This window comes from Moschus berezovskii, chromosome 2 (genome assembly GCF_049115385.1).
Source record: "Moschus berezovskii isolate FMDL1 chromosome 2, NW_MosBer_1.0, whole genome shotgun sequence".
In the NCBI taxonomy this organism is placed as follows: Eukaryota; Metazoa; Chordata; class Mammalia; order Artiodactyla; family Moschidae; genus Moschus; species Moschus berezovskii.
Genome location: NC_142461.1, coordinates 18,223,604 through 18,244,889, shown reverse-complemented (window position 1 = coordinate 18,244,889; position 21,286 = coordinate 18,223,604). Strand labels below are relative to the sequence as shown.

At 38.7% G+C, this 21,286-nt stretch overlaps 1 protein-coding gene across 15 annotated transcripts in view; it reads right to left on the bottom strand.

Annotated features, from left to right (window-relative positions):
- TRIP12 (thyroid hormone receptor interactor 12) overlaps positions 1–21,286 on the bottom strand; it is a 151,860-nt gene that overhangs the window by 62,245 nt on the left and 68,329 nt on the right. For all 15 annotated transcript variants that reach the window (XM_088845055.1, XM_055397299.2, XM_055397296.2 and 12 more), the window contains 3 exons: positions 8,893–8,998; positions 6,115–6,251; positions 603–686 (listed from right to left, as the gene is read on the bottom strand). In XM_088845055.1, the coding sequence (XP_088701181.1) occupies positions 603–686; positions 6,115–6,251; positions 8,893–8,998 (327 nt within the window). The remainder of the gene's footprint in view (positions 1–602; positions 687–6,114; positions 6,252–8,892; positions 8,999–21,286) is intronic.

The following is a 21,286-nucleotide window of genomic DNA, read 5'->3' as shown; positions in this document are numbered from 1 at the left end:
AACTGTTCATGAGAGTTTCAGTCAAAAAGACAATCTGAAACTCATTCATTAATGTTTCTTGTAAGCCTCACATTGGGGACTGACTGGATAAAAATACATACCCATGCACTTGTAAACAACGTATACATAATATGAAGCTGCTTTTAAAAAAGCACTTACAACATTATAATGCCCGGAATTTATGTATACACTCTACGTTCATTTTGAAACAGCTGATCAAGAACACAAAATACAGCCAAAAAGCATCCTACCAGATGTACTGTTATTAGGTACCAGAGAACAATATATGAAGCAACCCCTTTTCAGTATCATCCTTAACTCATTACTAGCTGCATATGTAACCATAATGGGAAAAAAAAATTAACAAAAAATATACTACATAGGATTATAATTATCTATTTAAATAGTAAAGATGAAGAAACAAATGGGTCATCTTCCAATTCCAAATCATCTAATCAGTAAATCTAGAGCTTTCTTTGGAGATATGGGTGAGCACTGCTATATTATAGTTATATGAGCTTATTCAAATTAATTTCAACAAAGAACACAGTGACAGGCAGCCCATGACTGTGGCTTCGTATAAGCTTGATAATGGTCTTTACCTTGTAACCGTCCCATCTCGGAGTCATCAGATTCGCTCTCCCCAGAGGTGGTCATACCCACAGCCCCTGCAACAGAACTAGAGGCTGGGGGGTGGGGGCACGGGATGCGGGGGCAGGGGCAGGGTGGAGAAGGTGAGGGTTAGGAGAAGAATATTTAAAACTCATTATGTCTGGTTTATCTTTAAAAAGAAAAAGCAGAGTTTTATAGACAATAATACATTAGTGGCAAACGTGCACACTGCACACCAGCTGTTCTTCTAGACTTCATCATGTAGCTTTTATGGAAAAAAGATGGCTCGACAACAACAGAAACAAACATAACACACAAGCCTTGCATTTCTCTCATATATGATTTTCACAGTTTTCTCCTGTCATTGAAACTTCTCCTCAATTCAGTCTTATTCTGGACTCCTCTATGAAAAGTCCATAAATATAGCACTGCTAAAGCCACTGTGATATTTAATAAGCAGGCAAATAATCATAAACATAACATAGGGAAAATGCTCCACAGGGATATGTGTCTTCTTCAGTCTGCTCTATTTCTGGACTAGAGTCTTGATACAATCATTTGCCATGTTTTCTTCCACTTCAAGAATATGCAAAGATTATGCTCTCTTATTTTCACGACAAAACACTGAAGATACACATTACAACTAACAGAAGACCACAAAACATTTAAGTACAAAAGAGAAAGCAACCAATACATCAAAACAAAGGAAAGACGTCAGATTCAGGATTCTACTACCCAAAATGCTAACCTGATCAATACTTCAGTCTAAGTAAACAATGGTTGATTCTATTACAAATCTGACCAAGAGATGAAAATATATACCTGTAAAACTAGCAGTTTTACTGCCCCTTCCTCTCAGTGTCTGTTGAGTCCCAAAGCATTTTTTTTTTTTACAAACAATTCATCTATGCATGATCACATCATCCACAATACTTTACTATGTTCATGTGACAGATTAATGACAGAACAAAAGCCAAGATGAATAATTTTGTCATTATTAAAAGAGGCACATAGATTTCCCGTTGCTTCACTCGCAAATACACGCTGCCCCCCCGCCCCCGGTGTGGACCCCACCCTGGTCTCCTCCTCCCTGTCCCCTGAGGGCACGCTCACCATGGAGGCCCCGTTGCCCAAGTCAGCCACCCAGTCGGCCGAGATCACCATTCCCGTCACCTTCCAGGCGCGTGCCCAGCTTGGCGGCCCCGAAGCCGGGAAGTCCGAACAGCCGGCAAACAAGTAAAGGCCCTTAGCCCAGCGGCCCACCCCACAAGTAGCCATCACTGACCATCCCCACCCGCCAAACCTCTGTGTTCTTTTGATACGTTTACCTTCTGTTTTTTCTCAAATAAAGTTAGAAGCCACTGCCTCAAAAAAAAAAGAAAAAAAGAGGCACATGGATCACCTATGTGAATGCAACAAATTTTTCTGAAGAAAGAGATGCTAATATACCAGCCATCAACTCCGTGTTTTCATACTTTTTTTCACTCATTTAAGTATCCTATCATTTCACTAGAATTTTTTTTTAACTTGTAAAAAAAAAGAAAAAAAGTATGGTTTAGAACAGGAGTCAGCACACTGTGGTCCACAGGCCAAATCCAGTCTAGCATATCACTATGTAAATAAAATTTTGTTACAATATACCCCAACTCATTAATTTACCTATTAACTGTGGCTACTTTTGTGCTACAACCACTGAGTGGTTCCAACAGAACTTACATAAAGCTTAAAACATCAATTATCTGGCCCTTTACAGAAAATGCTGGCAACCCCCTGGTTCAGAATTACAGGCTAAGAAGAAATGGTAATATTAAAGAGTATCAGAGTTTAGTGAACTTCATACCTGTTGAAAACAAAAAACAAAACCAAAAAGGAAATAACCATAACTATACTTTGTAATGCTGCTTAAAGGTACTAATTAAATGCTAACTCCGTGGAGAATGTGTCCATATGTTTCCTCCCAACCAAACAAAGAGGTATTACAAGTGCTATCATGTGCAAGAGGAAACCTAGGCTTTGTGCGTACTTGCTCAAGATGAGACAACTAACAACGGATATGAGATCTGAACCCAGGAAGTCTGACTTTACAAGCTGTACTCTTATTAACTATACACTATCAGAACCTTCAATATATTCTTCAATACTACTTTTTAATTTATGTACACTGGCTCTTCCACATTATACAGAAACCATGTTAACCAATTCTGCTATTGGATTCCAATTATTACTAAACTTAGCAAAGTGGCTCTTAAACTTGCCTTGAAACTTATACAAATTGTGGAAATCAAATACAAAGTTGTGACAGACAAAATTGCTGTTATGTATTCTCCTCCCCTCAAAAAGCATACTCTGGAACCACATATTTTTAAAGAAAAAACATAAAAGTTCACTTAAGGTAATGCTGCAGGGTTTTATAAGAGGGTCTACTGGTTTTAAACTATTCTACAGATTTACAACTTATGATTTTAGAGGTTTAAGTTACTTCTTAAAAAAGTATTCTAAGAATTTACATTATGAATAATAAATACCTCCAACTGCCCTGCTACAAAGACCTTAACCAAGACATAAAACTTGTAAAAGCACAGAATTAAAAGAGCTGTTAAGATTATTATAGTAAGGTCCCAACCTTCAGGGAGCCACAGATCCTCTACAAGAAGGAGCAGGGATATTCTCATTTTTAATTGAGATGAGTGCCTATTTGGATACCAATCACTGAACCCAAAGCAAAAGATCCTTTCGAGCTGCCATACCTTTGATGTACGTGTTGTGCTAACTCAGTCGTGTCCAACTCTTTGCGACCCCACAGACTAGAGTCCGCCAGGTTCCTCTGACCATGGGGATTCTCCAGGCAAGAATACTGGAATGGATTGCCATGCCCTCCTCCAGGGGATCTTCCCAACCCAGGGATCAAACCCAGGTCATCTACTTTGCAGGTGGATTTTTTAACCACCTGAGCCCTCAGGGAAGCCCAAGAATACTGGTGTGGGTAGCCTATCCCTTTTCTCCTGGGGATCTTTCCAACCCAGGAATAGAACCAGAGTCTCCTACACTGCAGGCAGATTCTTTACCAGCTGAGCTAGCCATACCTTTGAAAGCAAATATTAATAAGCATTTGCCTACTGTAGCTCCCTTTTTGTAAGTTTTACAAAATTAGATAAACCAAACTAGCTTAGCCTATGAGTGGCTGTTTGTAGTCATGCAGGTAAGGAGATGTATTTCATTCCTAGGGGTCAGTGACACAGCTCTTCAGTGAACACATCAAATGTTGGGCAACACACACAAAATCCAACCCCAGACACAATGTATTAATAAAAGCAAGGTTATCAAGCAGAAAAAAAAAATCCAATCTCAGATTTTAAGAGACGTCAATCTATTCTTTTAAAATGGTATCTTGCCCATCCAGTCTCTGCATATCATCACAGTACCTTGTAAGGCAGTTTCCAATATACAGTTAAAGCTGACAGAATTCACTTTTACTTGACGAGAATGGCTAAGGGTTTACCAGATACCCAAGTACAGGAGGCAACAAGAATACATTCTTAGTGTCATGAAAACTTTTGAGCAAGGCCAAAAGAATGGTTGTTCAGAATATAATTACACATTATACAGGTGCATGCTAAAAGATGCTCAAAACTAACACCATCAATTAATATTCAACACAAACTTAAAACAGTGTAATTTTCTTTAAATTCCAATTTTATATACTGAAAAACTAAAGCACATTACACTGAAGAACTTAATACAGCGCCTGTAAGAAGTCTGCCTCTTCCTCTAGAACTACCTGAGTGAACTGGCAGAGAAAGCCCTACAGTATTCAATGCAGCCTCCAAAATGTAATCAAGTTAGTGCTTTCTAATATCAGTGAACAAGTCACATGTATCTTTGACATAAACTTAGACAATACTGAGATTACACTGTGATTTCAAATATGGAAGCAGGCCTTTAAGGAGGGCAATCTTATGAATCTAATCCCTTAAAGCCTTCATCCTCTTAGGTGAGTATACCAGGGAACACAATTTTACACACCACCCCCTCATTCTGGCCTCCAGTTACACTCATGAATTAAACCAACTAGTAACCATAGGGAAGCAGAACAACACAGCTGTTTTTACAACTGTGCACTTCAAGAGTCACACATCCGGGCCTGTAACCCTAGCAAACTTAACCATTGTGCATTTCAATTTTCCTTGTTTATAAAAGAGGATAACAGTGCGCACACCTCAGCAGGTTGTTCCAAATATTAAATGAGAATACATGTAAAATGCTTAATAGTGTGTATGCAATGGGGCGTACCCTGTGCAAATGTTAGCTATTATAATTATCATAATGAGTCCACTTTAACAACACACTCAGCAGCTCCATCTTGAAGTCATCCACATAGGAACTGCTCCACTTCCACATTCAGACTTGAAGCATCAGCTGTGTTATGCAGAGCTTCAATGAGCTGCACGTGTGATGCACTTTATTTTTCCAAAACTCTACCACTTAACCCTTCAGAAAAACTGTTCTAGGAAAAAGGCACTACGAGATGAGATACTGTTAAGTTCACCATGTAGTTTATTATACAAAACTAGGAAAGACTGGTTGGTAAAGATGTTAAGCTATACAGAAAGCTGAGACAAAAGGCAAAAAACATGGACAGTAGTGGGCAAACCAGAACCTTCCTGTCAAACCAGGACATATGATTGACTGTAGGCAATAAAGAAAACTGGCACATATTCTGATATTAAATGATAATACATGAAAGAACTTCATTCAAAAGGAAGAATGTATATGCCTACACCTAAAGTTATACATATTATCTGGATTTAAGGGACTTATAACCATACGTTCATAATGCTAAATTCTAATATTTTTGTATCTGTTTTAGTATTAGTGACAAATGCTTATAACAAACTACTTCTTAAACTTGTTAGCCACAATCAAACACTGAAGTCTTAGCCTGCTTTATGTATTGGTAATGGATACATACTTGGTGTGGGGTGACTTAATTTTTGCTGTGCTATCATATCAAGAATAAAAATCCCATAAAAATAGGAATAATATTATTCTTAAAGCTGCTAGGTTCAAACCGAATACTTATTTTTTACAGACTGTTTAACACTCTAAATTAAAATCTGCACATGTATGAAGCAATTTAAACTATATCTGTACATTTTTATTATGAATTTAATTTTTTCAAGCAAATCAGCAGGCAACTATTATATGTACTGATCAATATTTAAGAAGCTTAAACAGAAAGGGAGTTTCTGCTTCTTAAAAGCCCTTTGAACTTAATTAGTACAAATTTGGACTTGGAAAAAAAAATTATACAACAAAAAACAAATGAATACAACTAATCAAAAACCAAATCTAGAAAACAACAAGTTTGATGGTTATTAACATCTTAAAGATGTAGCTGTCTCCGCTCTTCCATTATACCTGGTATACCTAAAAAGTAATTTATCTCCAAATAAATCTGGAAGATATACAAACACATTTTAGGCCTAAGAAGTGCCAATCTACCTGCTGCTCCTTGGGGAGTCTCGTCTGTCCGTGCAGCTGAAGAGTTGACCGTCTCCTGGTTGCCTTCAGGGTCAGCCATCTTCTCCTGTCGACGAGCTTCAGCTGCTCCTCTTTTGCCCAGGCCAGAGCCTCGCCGACTACGACAGAAAAATGCCATCATAGGCAGCGCTCCCAGTGACCAGGAGCAATGTCCACACAGCACAAAGCTCCAATGCATGGAATACAAAGCGAGTTTCTTCTTTTTACATAAAAATTGTTGCAGAAAACCACTATGGGTAACAACTAAGACTTTGTATATTTAAAACTCTTCCAAGCTATATCACGTTGACAATACAAGCTTTTGTGAGGCTATGAGCTGTTGTCATCCTTTCAGACAGAAGTGATCTTTAAACACTTCAAATAAATAGAAAAGTGATTCCTTTAGCAGAAACAATTCATTCAAAATAGATCTCTAATTCTTGGGTAAATAGTGGATCAATATATGGAGTTTCAGACTGATAGCTGAAAATGGGGGACGGGTAAGAAGAGAGAAGACAATGGGCAAAATTCCCATCACTTAAGTCCCATATGACTTACATCATCAAAAAAGTTACTACCCTCATCATGGACAATAGCTTCTCCTTTAAAATAAAGAACTAAATATTCAATATTTATAGACAGATACAGATTACATCTGGGAACACACCTGCTTCACACTGAGGCATTACTATAAGATGTGGAAAAAAGAATTATTAGTCATTTATCATGAAGCAAACTACATTTCATTGACACTTTTTCTATTTTAATAAGAGAAATCAGTAAGCAAATCTTGCACAGACAAAAGACTTCCAAAATTATTACAACTTAATACTGTTTAAATAGTAGCTCCCCCGAATGACCTTGGAAGTGCAAAAACCTACTACTAAAGAAATATTTTAGACTAAAGTCAAGCTACAGTGAATAATGTTGCTTGGTAAAGAACAAGGAGGAAGCAGGCATAAGTAAGTGCCCTGGAAATGAAGGCTCTGAATTACCAGAGTTGTAGAAGAGTTTATTCTTCCAATTAGTTAAAAAAAAAAAAAATGTATGTCCCTAAACAGGGATTTACTCAGCCAGTCTTTCCTTCAGGAAAAAAAAAAAAACCTCATTCCAAACCCAAATTACCAAGCTGCAAATTACTGCGATTCAAATTAAGTCACTTATTTAACATTTAATTTGCATCAATCATGTGACACGCTCTGTGCTGAACATTTGGTTGCTGCCCTCAAGTGTGTTAGTCTACAGAGCAATGAAATTGCAGCTGTAAGAGGCTATGAAAATACTAAATTTAAGAGGAATTTCAGCAAATTCAGAAAAGCCTGAGATGAAGAATGCTGCAGACAGGCGGGCAGACAACTTGTGTGCAGTATGTAAGTAAAGAACTCCTAGTGCATTAAGATAGTGCTCCCGAGGAGAAGCAAAGAGGCTGCGGAGAAAGACAGGACACTAGGTCACCTGACTCCACGAACAGTTCAAACTTAATTTTCAACCACAGTGAATTCAGTCTATATCTAAGATTATACACCCTGGGTAAACTGGATTCAAAGTTTGGCCCAAAATAGGGCAAAAGCCCTGAAGAACCAAGAAATCATCTCAGAGGTCCTCATAAAAGTACTGCCAAGAAAGTACAAAAGAAAACAGGTGTACTAACTCCAGATATTTAAACAATATTTTAAACAATCCTGACAGAACCAGAAAACAAGTAGAAAAGCAGAGCTTAAAGGCCTAGAGTCCGTTCCTTATGACTTATTATTAGGCAATAAGTCATTCTGTTTCCTTGTGTTATTACTGTACCCACAGTCAAAGGTATAAAGTTGATTACCTTAGAGAAGAACCAAAGAAGCACTAAACCTTTCAAATGACCTGAGATGGGAAAAGCAAACTAAAAATCACCCACGCCATCACTGGTTTTTGGCACATTTAGTAGAGAGAGGAAACTATATACAAAAGAGCAAATTATACATAAAGGGGGGAGAAGTCCCATATGGTTGTGGTAATTAGCAGCACAACACCAGAACTGACCAAGCCTGAAAATCTGACAGGAAACTGGAGTAACAAGGTTTTTTAACTTCAACCTAAGATTCTGAATCAGTTAATCAAAGTATGGGAAATAATATACTACGTCATATGTCAAAGGTAGACGATTTTCCTGAAAATGGGCTCAAAGTGGGAAAAATGGAGATGTGAAAGATCACAAACAAAACCCACATTTACCCCTGAGGATGGGTGTTGTAAGGCAAAATGAAAATGAAGTACATCTCTCCCCCTCACCCATTAAACTCAATAACTCATGCCAACACTTTTAGAAACTAATTAGGCAATATTGCAGCCATTACAACAGGCATCCCTTTTGATCCATTAATCACACTACTGGGAAATTTAGCTACCTTTAAAAATAACCCAAATCTGCATAAAGATGCTCATTAGAGAGCTCTTTGGCAGAAAGGAACTCCAAAAACAACCAGATGTCCAACTGCTGGCAGTAACTCCGTGCAAATAACGTAAAACAACAGAGGAAAAGGTAGAAGACAAAGGTGTTGTCCCCAAAAAGGCATGATTAAAACTTAGCAAAAAAGGGAATAAAGTTAAATATTGGGGAAGAATTCACAGAAATAATAGTTCTATTTAGAATGAATTTCTTTGATTTTCAACAAGAAAACTTTCATGAAATTTTTTTTAAAACTCATAAAATGAAGGCCTTTGGGGAAAGCTGGACCCAGAAAATGAACTAATCACACACTGACAGGCCCAAATTATTACCTGGCACTAGCGCAGGAGCCCGTGGTCTTTTGGCGTGTGCTCCGCCTCAAACTGGGGAGCTCGGCAGGCGGGGATTCGCTGCGCTTCTTGGTAGATTTTCTTAAACCTACGAACGTGAAACGTAAGAGGGACATGTTTAAAGGAGTCATCTTAAATTAAAAATGACAGAATTCTTCAGGCCGCCATCCTGGTCAAAGCTCCACAGACTCTTCCCGCTGGCTCTCTAGCAGCCTCTAGGTCTACTTGCATAGTCGGCCTTCACTGCACTGGCTCACACTGGGGAAGTTCCTACGGTGCCTGGCATGACTGTCCCAAGGAGACATCTTCTCACTCTGGCCTAACCTTGACGCAAGCTTACAGACACCAAGTTCCCATCACAACTCTGCTCCTCCACTGCTTTTCTCTACTAACTAAAGCCAAGAGATTTTTTTAATTTTTATATATACTATATATTTCAAGACTTTCAGTATTTCATTTAGCACTTTATTGCTACATTATCTTTGCAGTACCCCATGGCACGTAGTTTCGATAACACTCATCAATAAGGCCACAAAAGAACAAAATGTTTTCACCACCACGTCTGCAAGGAATACACATTTGAACTGAAGCCTATTAGAATGTCCAATTTAGAGAATACTATACAATTACGGCAGAGAAGACAATGGGAACCCACTCCAATACTCTTGCCTGGAATATCCCATGGACGGAGGAGCCTGGTGGGCTGCCGTCTATGGGGTTGCACAGAGTCAGACACGACTGAAGTGACTTAGCAGCAGCAGCAGCAGCATACGATGAGGGGGAGAAAGTTAAACAAGCACAACACTTCAATGATAATCTGGACTCCATAATATAGATTACATTATAATCTATAATATAATCTGTTACAGGGATAACAGATTCTAAAAAGGTACAGCAACTAAGTAAAGTTTATTGTTATCTTATGAACAACGGGGAAGCCACCAGAGCATCTTCAACTGCCGAATCCTCAAACTATGTTGTTACCCTAGGCCTGTACATGACATGACAACATTCTGGGTGGTGTGCTCTATCTAAACATAGAACCACAGCACTGAAAGATCTCCGAAGTCAACAGACCGTATTTCATTAGAACTTCAGTGCCATCTTAAACAGATGTTAATTTTCTCAGAGACCAACTATACAATAACAATTCTACAGATCACCTGTTTCTTCTCAAGTTTTAATTTTTTTTCCATTGAAATCTGAAAGCTGGACATGGTATGTAGATAGATTATGAAGGAATGATTGCTCAGTTGCTCAGTCATGTCTGCCTTTTTGCCGCCGCATGGATTGTAGCTCACCAGGCTCCTCTGTCCACGGGATGAGTATCCCCGCAAGAATACTAGAGTTGGTTGCCATTTCCTCCTCCAGGGGATCTTCCTGACCTAGGGACTGAACTCGCCTCTCCTGTGACTCTTGCCTTGGTAGGCAGATTCTTCACCACTGAGCCACCTGGGAAGTCCTAGACAGCTAATGGAGTAAGCTTCATATGTTCCGTTAACAATGTCACTATTTTTTAACATCTAAAAAATTTAGAAATTAAGTATTTCAGAAAATATTACACTTATCGCTCTATCCGAAATATGCGATCAAGTTGGAACAGACAAAAAATGTTCAAATTAGAGGGAAAAAATCATCAGTGCACACTACATTAAAACTGCAATTAAAAAAACAAACAAGGTACTTTCACTTATCAGTTCAGCTCAGCCAGTCAGTCATGTCCGACTCTGCAAGTCCATGGACTGCAGCACGCCAGGCTTCCCTGTCCTTCACCAACTCCCAGAGCTTGCTCAAACACATGTGCATTGAGTCAGTGATGCCATCCAACCATCTCATCCTCTGTCACCCCCTTCTCCTCCTGACTTCAATCTTTCCCAGCATCAGGGTCTTCTCCACTGAGTCAATTCTTTGCATTAGGTGGCCAAAGTATTGGAGCTTCAGCATCAATCTTTCCAGTGAATACTTAAGACTGATTTCCTTTAGGATTAACTGGCTTAATCTCCTTGCTGTCCAAAGGACTCTCAAGAGTCTTCATCAACACCACAGTTCAAAAGCATCAATACTTCGGGATTCAACTTTCTTTATAGTCGAACTCTCAGATTTCTAACATGACTACTGGAAAAACCATAGCTCTGACTAGATGGACCTTTGTAAGCAAAGTAACGTCTCTGCTTTATAACATGCTGTCTAGTGTCATAGCTTTTTTTCCAAGGAGCAAGGGTCTTTTAATTTCATGGCTGCAGTCATAATCTGCAGTGATTTTGGAGCCCAGGAAAATAAAGTCTGTCACTGTTTCCATTGATTCCCCATCTATTTGCCATTTTCCACTTTTTGCCACTTTCACTTATAAAGCACTTTAAAAACCTGTAAATTATTGTCACTGCAGATGGTGATTGCAGCCATGAAATTAAAAGACGCTTACTCCTTAGAAGGAAAGTTATGACCAACCTAGACAGTATATTAAAAAGCAGAGACATTACTTTGTCAACAAAGGTCCGTCTAGTCAAGGCTATGGTTTTTTCAGTGGTCATGTATGGATGTGAGAGTTGGACTGTGAAGAAAGCTGATTGTCGAAGAATTGATGCTTTTGAACTGTGGTGTTGGAGAAGACTCTTGAGAGTCCCTTGCACTGCAAGGAGATCCAACCAGGCCATCCTAAAGGAGATCAGTCCTGGGTGTTCACTGGAAGGACTAATGTTGAAGCTGAAACTCCAATACTTTGGCCACCTGATGCAAAGAGGTGACTCATTTGAAAAGACCCTGATGCTAGGAAAGATTGAGGGCAGGAGGAGAAACGGACGACAGAGGTTGAGATGGTTGGATGGCATCACTGACTCAATGGACATGGGTTTGGGTGAACTCCAGGAGTTGGTGATGGACAGGGAGGCCTGGTGTGCTGCAGTTCATGGGGTCGCAAAGAGTTGGACACGACTGAGCTACTGAAATGAACTGAATATGACTCAATTCATGTAACACCAAAGTGTCTTTATATATACTATGGTATATAGTAATGGACACTAGCATAAACTTTCACAACTATTCAGTGACATTCAATATTTAACAATGTTATGGCCTACTGCTTTACTACTAATTTATGGTGACAGCATACTTCTGGACACTTTCACTACTCATGCCCTATTTTAGACTTCTGTGTTTAAACTCTCTTTTAAACTTCATTCAAAGGTAATTTCCATATGATAAAATGTACCCATTTTAAATGGGGTTCGATGAGCTTGATGAATATATCCACTGGTATAACCAACACCGCAATTGAGGTATCAAACATTTCCATCACTTTAAAAAGTTCCTTTATGGTCCCTGCAATACATGACCCCCAGACACACACACATACTTCAAGTCTCTGGCAATCACTGGTCTTCTTTTCTGTTGCTATTGCCTACTTTGGAGTTTCTCACAAATGGAATCATAGTGTTTTGGATGACCTCATGCTGTTGCGCATATTGGTCCATTCCTTTTTACAGCAAACTGGTATTCCTTTTGTGTGGCTGTGTCACAATGTCTGTCCATTCTTGCTGTTAAACTTTAAAAGAACTGTACTAAGTTACAGAGAAGTAGGGCAAAGAAGAGTCAAAACAAGAGTGAACAGAAAAATATTTATAACTGATGTCATAATATCATAATGTAAAATGACTCTCAGGCTAATCGACATGACTCCACCCAGCCTGATAAACTAAGAGAGAGAACCTCAAATATTTTGTTCTCTAAACTTTGTCATAGAACTATATAAATTCCTCCAAAAGTCTAAAACGTGTTTAGAACATAGAAGGTCATAAATTCTGGAGAAAAGGAAGCTGAAACTTCAGGGACAGCTTAAACTTCTTTTGGCCACTCAGCAAACTGACAATGTTAAGCTATGGAGATTTGCAAAAGCACCTTCAGATACAAAGTTATCATAATAATTGTTTTTCATGTACACAGAAATATTAACTGACTTGCTTAAAAGTGCATAATTCAACACCATTCTAAGCTTATTTTTGAAGCAGAACTGAGTACTACATCTTCAATATACTTGTGACAAGGTGTTAAAATTTTGCTTTACTGGTTCACTGACAAAACTCTAAAACTCTCGGTATAAAAACAGTATGTTTGTAGAAAAAAAGGTGAAAAGACAACCCTCAGGATGGGAGAGAATAATAGCAAAGGCAACAACTGATAAAGAATTGATTTCCCAAATATACAAGCATCTTAAACAACTCAATACCAGAAAAGCAAACAACCCAATCAAAAAGTGGGAAAGGGACCTGAAGAGACATTTCTCCAAAGCAGACATACAGTTAGCTAACAAGCACATGAAAAGATGCTCATCATGAGAGAAACGCAAATCAAAACTACAGAGAGATACCACCTCACACCAGTCAGAATGGCCATCATCATAGAGTCTACAAGCAATAAGTGCTGGAGAGGGTATGGAGAAAAGGGAACCCTCTTGCACTGCTGGTGGGAATGTAAACTGATACAGCCACTATGGAAGACGGTATGGAGACTCCTTAAAAAGCTGGGAATAAAACCAATACATGACCCAGCAATCCCACTCAAGACATATACCATGAGGAAATCAAAAGTGAAAAAGACACGTATACCCCAAAGTTCACTGCAGCACTATTTACAATAGCTAGAACATGGAAGCAACCTAGATGTCCATTCAACAGATAAATGGATAAATAAGCTGTGGTACATACATACAATGGAATACTGCTGCTGCTGCTGCTGCTAAGTCGCTTTAGTCGTGTCCAACTCTGTGCGACCCCATAAACGGCAGCCCACCAGGCTCCCCCGTCCCTGGGATTCTCCAGGCAAGAACACTGGAGTGGGTTGCCATTTCCTTCTCCAATGTGTGAAAGTGAAAAGTGAAAGTGAGGTCGCTCAGTCTTGCCCGACTAGTAGCGACCCCATGGACTGTAGCCCACCAGGCTCCTCTCTCTGTCCATGGGATTTTCTAGGCAAGAGTACTGGAGTGGCTTGCCATTGCCTTCTCCGAATACTACTCAGTCATAAAAAGGAACACATCTGAATCTGTTCTAATGAGGTGGACGAAAACTAGAACCCATTACACAGTCAATTAAGTCAGAAAAAGAAATATAAACAGTGTATTCTGACACATATATACGGAATCTGAAGGGATGACACTGATGAATTTATTTTCAGGGCAGCAATGGAGACACAGTTACAGAAACGAACCTATGGACACGGTGGGAGGAGAGGAAGGAGAAGGGGAGATATATGGAGAGGGTACACAGAAATTTACAATACCATGTGTAAAACAGATAGCCAATGAGAATTTGCTGTATGACTTGGGAATTCAAACAGGGCTCTGCAACAGGCTGAAGGGTGGGGAGGAATGGTCTAGGAGGGAGGGGACATGGGTGGACCTATGGCTGATTCTTGATGTGCAACAGAAAACCACAAAATTCTGTAAAGCAATTATCCTTCAATTAAAAAAAAAAAAGAGTATGTTTGTAGAACGAAAAGTGTTTATAATCATTCTACTGGTCATATATGGAGAATTTTAATAAAGGAGGAAACATGGAAAGGTGTAAGCCAACAACCTACTGTTGTGTGTATGTACAACACATACAACATACATCTCTCTGTCCCAGGCTCTGTAATGCAGCGAAACTGCACCTTATCATTTATTTTCACAATGCCACTTTAAGAAGCAACCAGAATTACCATGAGTCAGATTAACATATTCTTATCCACAAAGTCTTTGCATAATAAAGTTAGGTACAAATCTTGTATCAAAGCTCTTGACCTTTGAACAATTCACAGTCCACTTACACTAGGATATTGTTCAATAAATAGTAAATAACTATAGAGCGAAACACTTTGTAGTTAGTTGAATCCAAGGATGTGGAGGAACTGTGGATTAAGAACAGCCAACTATGAGTTACATGCGGACTAACCTCCTCACTGCTTAAGGATCAACTACGTATTGGTACAGAAAACCTGCACTTGTTCCTACAAATATATTCCTGTCATCTTTATTCCTCTGGATAAAGGTGAAGCTAGCAGTCTTTTCTTAAAACTAACTGATTTGTTTTCTAAAAGATAGATGTCATACTCTTTTTTTTTCCTCTTTTTCAAAGAAGTATTCCTAACCAAAACTGATTTATACAAAGTCCAGGACTTTAAAATAGTCTTTTTTTCTGAAGTGTGACATTTTGAAAGTGTGACATTCGATGGTTTTTCCAGTAGTCATGTATGGAGTTGGACCATAAGGAAAGCTGAATGCCAAAGAATTTATGCTTTTGAACTGTGATGTTGGAGAAGACTCTTGAGAGTCCCTTGGATTGCAAGGAGATCCAACCAGGCCATCCTAAAGGAAATCAGTCCTGAATATTCATTTGAAGGACTGAAGCTGAAACTCTAGTACTTTGGCCACCTCATGCAAAGAACCTACTCACTGGAAAAGACCCCGATGCTGGGAAAGATTGAAGGTGGGAGGAAAAGGGGACGACAGAGGATGAGATGGCTGGATGGCATCACTGACGCAATGGACATGAGTTTGATTGGCTCCGGGGGTTGTGATGGACAGGGAAGCCTGGCATGCTGCAGTCCATGGGGTCACAAAGAGTCAGACATGACTGAGCGACTGAACTGAACTGATATTCAAGTACATACAATGCTATCAATGGCTACTTTTCTAAAAGAAAGTCACAAAAATTGACCACATAACAAGGGATCATAGATGTTTATTTAAAAATCACTCAGAAACAATAAAAGATAAGTTGTGCAGATGAATGATAGTAAGCTAAAATCCAAGTGGAACTTTCTAAGCCAAATTTTTATTTCCTAGTCAATGCATAGCAATTCCAGGCATTGATTTGACGCCATGAATTAAAACTTAGAAATGTGCAAAGATACTTGTCTAGCCACTGTAATAATGAGAAACTGGAAAAGCGCTAAATGTTCAATAATAGGGAATGGTTAAATAAACATCAGTACGGTAATAAAAACTGCAGTTACACAATGTTATCTAATGAGGATGTGAACAAATTGGCATTTTTACACTGCCAGTGAGAATATAGGGGCTCCCTGGTGGCTTAGACGGTAAAGAATCTGTCTGCAATGTGGGAGACCTGGGTTCAATCCCTGGCTTGGGAAGATCCCCTGAAGGACGGCATGGCAACCAACTCCAGTATTCTTGCCAGGAGAATCCCCAAGGACAGAGGAGCCTGGCAGGCTACAGTCCATGGGGTTGCAAAGAGTCAGACATGACTGAACGACTAAGCACCGCACACAGTGAGAATATACATACATATTTCTGGGAGGAATTCAAAGTATATATTAATATTTAAATGAAAAATAACCAGTGACCTAACAAGAAAATAATGAATTACTGAGCTAGAGTCAATTTTTAAGTTTACAACAACAATCTAAATGGGAATGGGCTAAGAGGTATATACATATGCTATTAAAATGATACAATTTATAGCTTATTTTTTGAAAGGAAAAAATGTCGGCTGAAATCAGTTAGGCAGATAAAGCACTATGGTTTCTTTATTCCTAAAACAGGACATCATTGTTTCATCATGATAATGAAATTTAATGTATGTCAACTGTCTAGTGTGAAGCCAGTCTTGTAACAGGCACTCAAAAAGCAACACCCACTGTCATGTGGAGTAAGCTTCTACTCTTGATAAAAATATATGCATATACATAGAAAAATGTCTGCCTTCGAGGTAAAGACAAAGACTTGACCACACATGCATTCACTTCTGTCCTCTAGTAAAACTCTACTAAAATAGCTTTAAAAGGATCTGAGGCATAAATTCACAAGGGTGGAAAGAATGGCAGAGACAACTATCACAACACAACACAATTTCAGAAGATAAAAAGCAGTAATTCCAGTGCTAAATACACGGGAAAGACAAGAAGACTGAAGGTAGAAAACGGAGATAAACTACCAATTAGACTGACACTCAGAATCCCACAATTCCAGGAGTTGATGGTACCAAATACCTCTGGGACAACTGCAGAGTTTAAACTGAGGACTGGTTCAGAGGCTGTTTATGAGCAGAGTCTAGATCCCCTCCCCCACTATCCAGTTCAGTTCAGTTGCTCAGTCCGACTCTTTGCGACCCCATGAATCACAGCACGCCAGGCCTCCCTGTCCATCACCAACTCCCGGAGTTCACTCAAACTCATGTCCACAGAGTCGGTGATGCCATCCAGCCATCTCATTCTCTGTCGTCCCCTTCTCCTCCTGCCCCCAATCCTTCCCAGCCTCAGAGTCTTTTCCAGTGAGTCAACTCGTCGCATGAGGTGGCCAAAGTATTGGAGTTTCAGCTTTAGCATCAGTCCTTTCAATGAACACCCAGGATTGATCTCCTTTAGAATGGACTGGTTGGATCTCCTTACAGTCCAAGGGACTCTCAAGAGGCTTCTCCAGCACCACAGTTCAAAAGCATCAATTCTTCGGTGATCAGCCCCCACTATTACAGCTGTGTAAATGTCACTCTCCTGAGGCAGGTATGCATAAGGCCTTTATTCTTTAGAAAGTACAAAATACAGAAAATTCTAGGTTAAAGTACATAGTTGCAAACAGGTGCGCCAAACCAAAAATGAGAGAGGGGAGGTGATCAAGAATATATAGACCAACTAGATGACATATGGCCTCTTTCCTAGGCATCTTCTCCCACTAAGCCCCAGAATTCTGGCAGTTAGGTTTTCACTTCCAAGCAGGAATCTGAAAGAATCTTCCCGGTGGAATTTTACCAAAGAAAAAAGATCTGAAAATGATGATCACCCAATTAGTTTATTAGATAGTGAATCTCAGTCAAATCTCATCTATGTGCTCAGAGCTTACAGGTTACATATTTCGTTTTCCTACTCTTATTAATGAGGAGACAGCCAGAAATTACCACAATTTTAATAAAGTTCCTAGTATGAAGTCAAAAGCAAAATAAACCTACCTCACAAAAAAGTACATAAGAGGTTTCTGCAAGAAAAGAAAACTTATTCTGAATAGGAGACAGAAACAGAGACACAGACAGAAAGACATGTATCTATTAAAAAAAAACACGATGTTCACAGCAGGACTGTTTACAACAGCCAAGGAACAGAAGCAACCAAAACGCCTGTCAATAAATGACAAGAGTAGGGAAATGCGATGTGTACACACACACAACTGTTACTCAGCCATAAAAAAGAATGAACTAATGTCATCTGAAGGTATATGGATGAACCCAGAGAATATGATGCTCAGTGACATAACTCAGACACAGAAGGACAAATATGCTATCACATATACGCAGGATGTAAAAAAATAACAAAAATGAATGTATATACCAAAAAGAAACAGACTCACAGAAACAGAAAACAAACTTGTGGTTACCAAAAGTGCGTGTGTGCTCAGTCACTCAGTTGTATCTGACTCTTTGCTACCCATGGAGTATAGCCTGCCAGGCTCCTCTGTCCATGGCATTTTCCAGACAAGAATACTGAAGTGGGTTGCCATTTCCTTCTCCAGGGCATCTTTCCAAAGCAGGGATTGAACCCATATCTCCTGCACTGGCAGCTGGATTCTTTACCACTGCATCACCTGGGAAGCCTAAAGGGGGGCAGGGTGTGTGTGGGTGGCAAACTACAGACAAGCGGTATGGGACTAGCAGCTATAAACTACTACATATAAAACAGATAAGCAACAAAGACTTACTATTTAGTGCAGTAACTAATATCCAATATCTTGTTAATAACCAATAATGCAATAAAATAAAAAGGGCAGCCATCCAGAGGTCTCATAACTTCAAGAAAATGAAACAAAATCATGTAGACAGCTTGAGAACAGATGTGGACAATCAGTAATCAGTCTGGAGTTGAGTGATGGGGTCAAGAAAGGGAAAACAACAAAATAATTATTAAATTCCGTAAAAACAAACCTGAGTAAGAAAGAAAAGTTCCTACAGACTCAAGTGTTAGCTGAGCAACGATCATGAGTGGGGAAATGGAAAGCATGCACTGCATGCATTTGGTGGGTGAAGTGGTAGGGTAAATTTCCCATAAAAGGCATAGCCTAGTGCTCAAAAGTGAAAAAATTACAACAGATCAAGACCAATGAGCACATAATTAATACACATACAAATAAACACAAAATGATCAGCTGCGTGGAAGGGCAATGTGACAGAAAGAATACTACCTTTTAATAATAAATTTTATATCACTTGACTTTAAACTGAAAATAAGTATTAATACGAAGGAAAAAAACATTAGCAAGATACACACAGGAAGAGTCCCTCAGTTCAGTTCAGTCGCTCAGTCGTGTCCGACTCTCCGCGACCCCATGAATCACAGCACACCAGGCCTCCCTGTCCATCACCAACTCCCGGAGTTCACTCGGGATTAAATGATTTTTTTTCTTCTTTCTTATGCTTTGGTATTTTTCTGGATTTTTCATTTTTAGTAACACTTTATAATCATAAGTATCAAAGTATTACAGAATACAGAGGCATAAATACGAAAGAGCATTTTTCATTTGATTTATATGAAAGTTCAGTAAAGAGCAATTTGACTGAATTAACCCTCATTCTGACTTGGTACATAAAAATACATACCAGGGTTGTTTAAAATTCAGAGTATAAAAGAAAGCAAGCCTAAAAGAGGCCAATAATGTTTGCTTCCATTTAAAAGTCCTTTTTTAAATATCTGGCAACTAATTTTTTTATTTTTTAAAGCCTCAAAAATGTTAAGAAAACACTGTTGGTAATATGTGTTTACATATTAGAACTACTTACTTCAACACTTATCTTATAATATATAAAACTCTTTTAATACTCAATTCTTTTTCCTTTAAGCTTCTAACCCATTATCTCACCAGGCTAAAAGATAATTCATTTTTCTTCAAACTCAGCAGGTATGGCCCTATAAGACCCAACTAGAGAAAACCAAGAGTTTATTTTTATCGATAAATTCTTCTGTCCTGCTCAACTCATTCTTCTTTCTTCTCTCCATGCTAGAGACCCAAAGTACCCTGTTTCAGACTGATGCAAAGAGTCCTAATCTTAGCAAAATTACCTTCCCAGAATTTGACATCTGCCTGGTTCTTATCTAGTTCTAATAATGGCTACAGGTTGTATGCAAGTCAAAGAAGAGTATGAAACTCAAGCTGAAAATAAGCTAGTAACTATGGCTATGTTATTAATAATGAGCACATGATGGCCACTTTAAGTAATGAAGAGGAAACTAGAGCTACAAACAGACATATTGCACTCAAAGTATAGTAACTTTAAATTTTCTATAAATACATTCCATAATTAATAACAGATTTGATCACAAACTGTTCCTTATATGAAAGTCTATGCCATCCATCACCTTCTACTATTAAGACAAGTATATACTTTGAAATAGTCAAATTACTGAAAAATTAGCCTAAAGAAAAGGTAGGCAGATTAAGCAGCATATTATAAGAATATTTAAAAAAAAGTATTTGTATCATTACATTGCCCCACTGGTTTTACATTTTTGCTACAAAATATGTAAGACTGCTAAGGTTAAACAAGTCACAGCAAGAAAAGTTTCCTCATGCAGATTAAAAATTGTCATATAACACTATCCCTCCTCGGGGTATTCTCAAGACTTCTATCAGTTGACGCAAGGTGACCTCTGTTTCAGGGCGATTCTGATTAGCTGTAGCTGACAAGCCACAGGCTTCCAGAAGCCCATCATAAAGTAGCTGCTTCTCTAGTTTTCCTGCCCGCCCTAGTTCCTCCCCCAAAACTTGTTCAACAGTTGCCGAAGCAGCACAGCAGAAAAGCTCTTCCTGCGTAAGTGATCCGACTAAACACATCATTTCCAAAGTGAGTTCCACGGACCACTGTTATCTCCCAAAATAACAGGTGGTCAAATATTTATAAAATAATGGGTTAAGGAGAAGTTACCTTAAGAATTCTTCCAGCTTTCAAGATGTGAAAGCATATCCTGAATCTCCTTAAGTAATATTTGGCCATGGCAAACAGGTTTACACAAAAGCATCATGTGAGTACTGCTATTTCTACAATTTGGAAACAATTTCCTTTACCAGGAAGCTTTACTGAAGCTAACCAAATCTCAGAATAAGCCTATACCTAAGGAAACATATCACCTTCAAATTAACAGGTTCAATGATTCTTAAAAGTTGAATAAAATCAATAATGTACCAAATATGGAATGCTTTCTAACTCACAAAATAGCCACTCCATTTTTTAGTTAACTTACAGATTTTTTCACCAGAGTTGCTCATCCACTGAATGACTGTAACCACTGAAGCTAATTCTGCCTCCAGATTAATATTAAATTTAAAAAAAATCAAACTGATTCCCGATGCACACAAATGCCCTTCAAATCTATCACAACAATTCAAAATTCACCATTGCATATT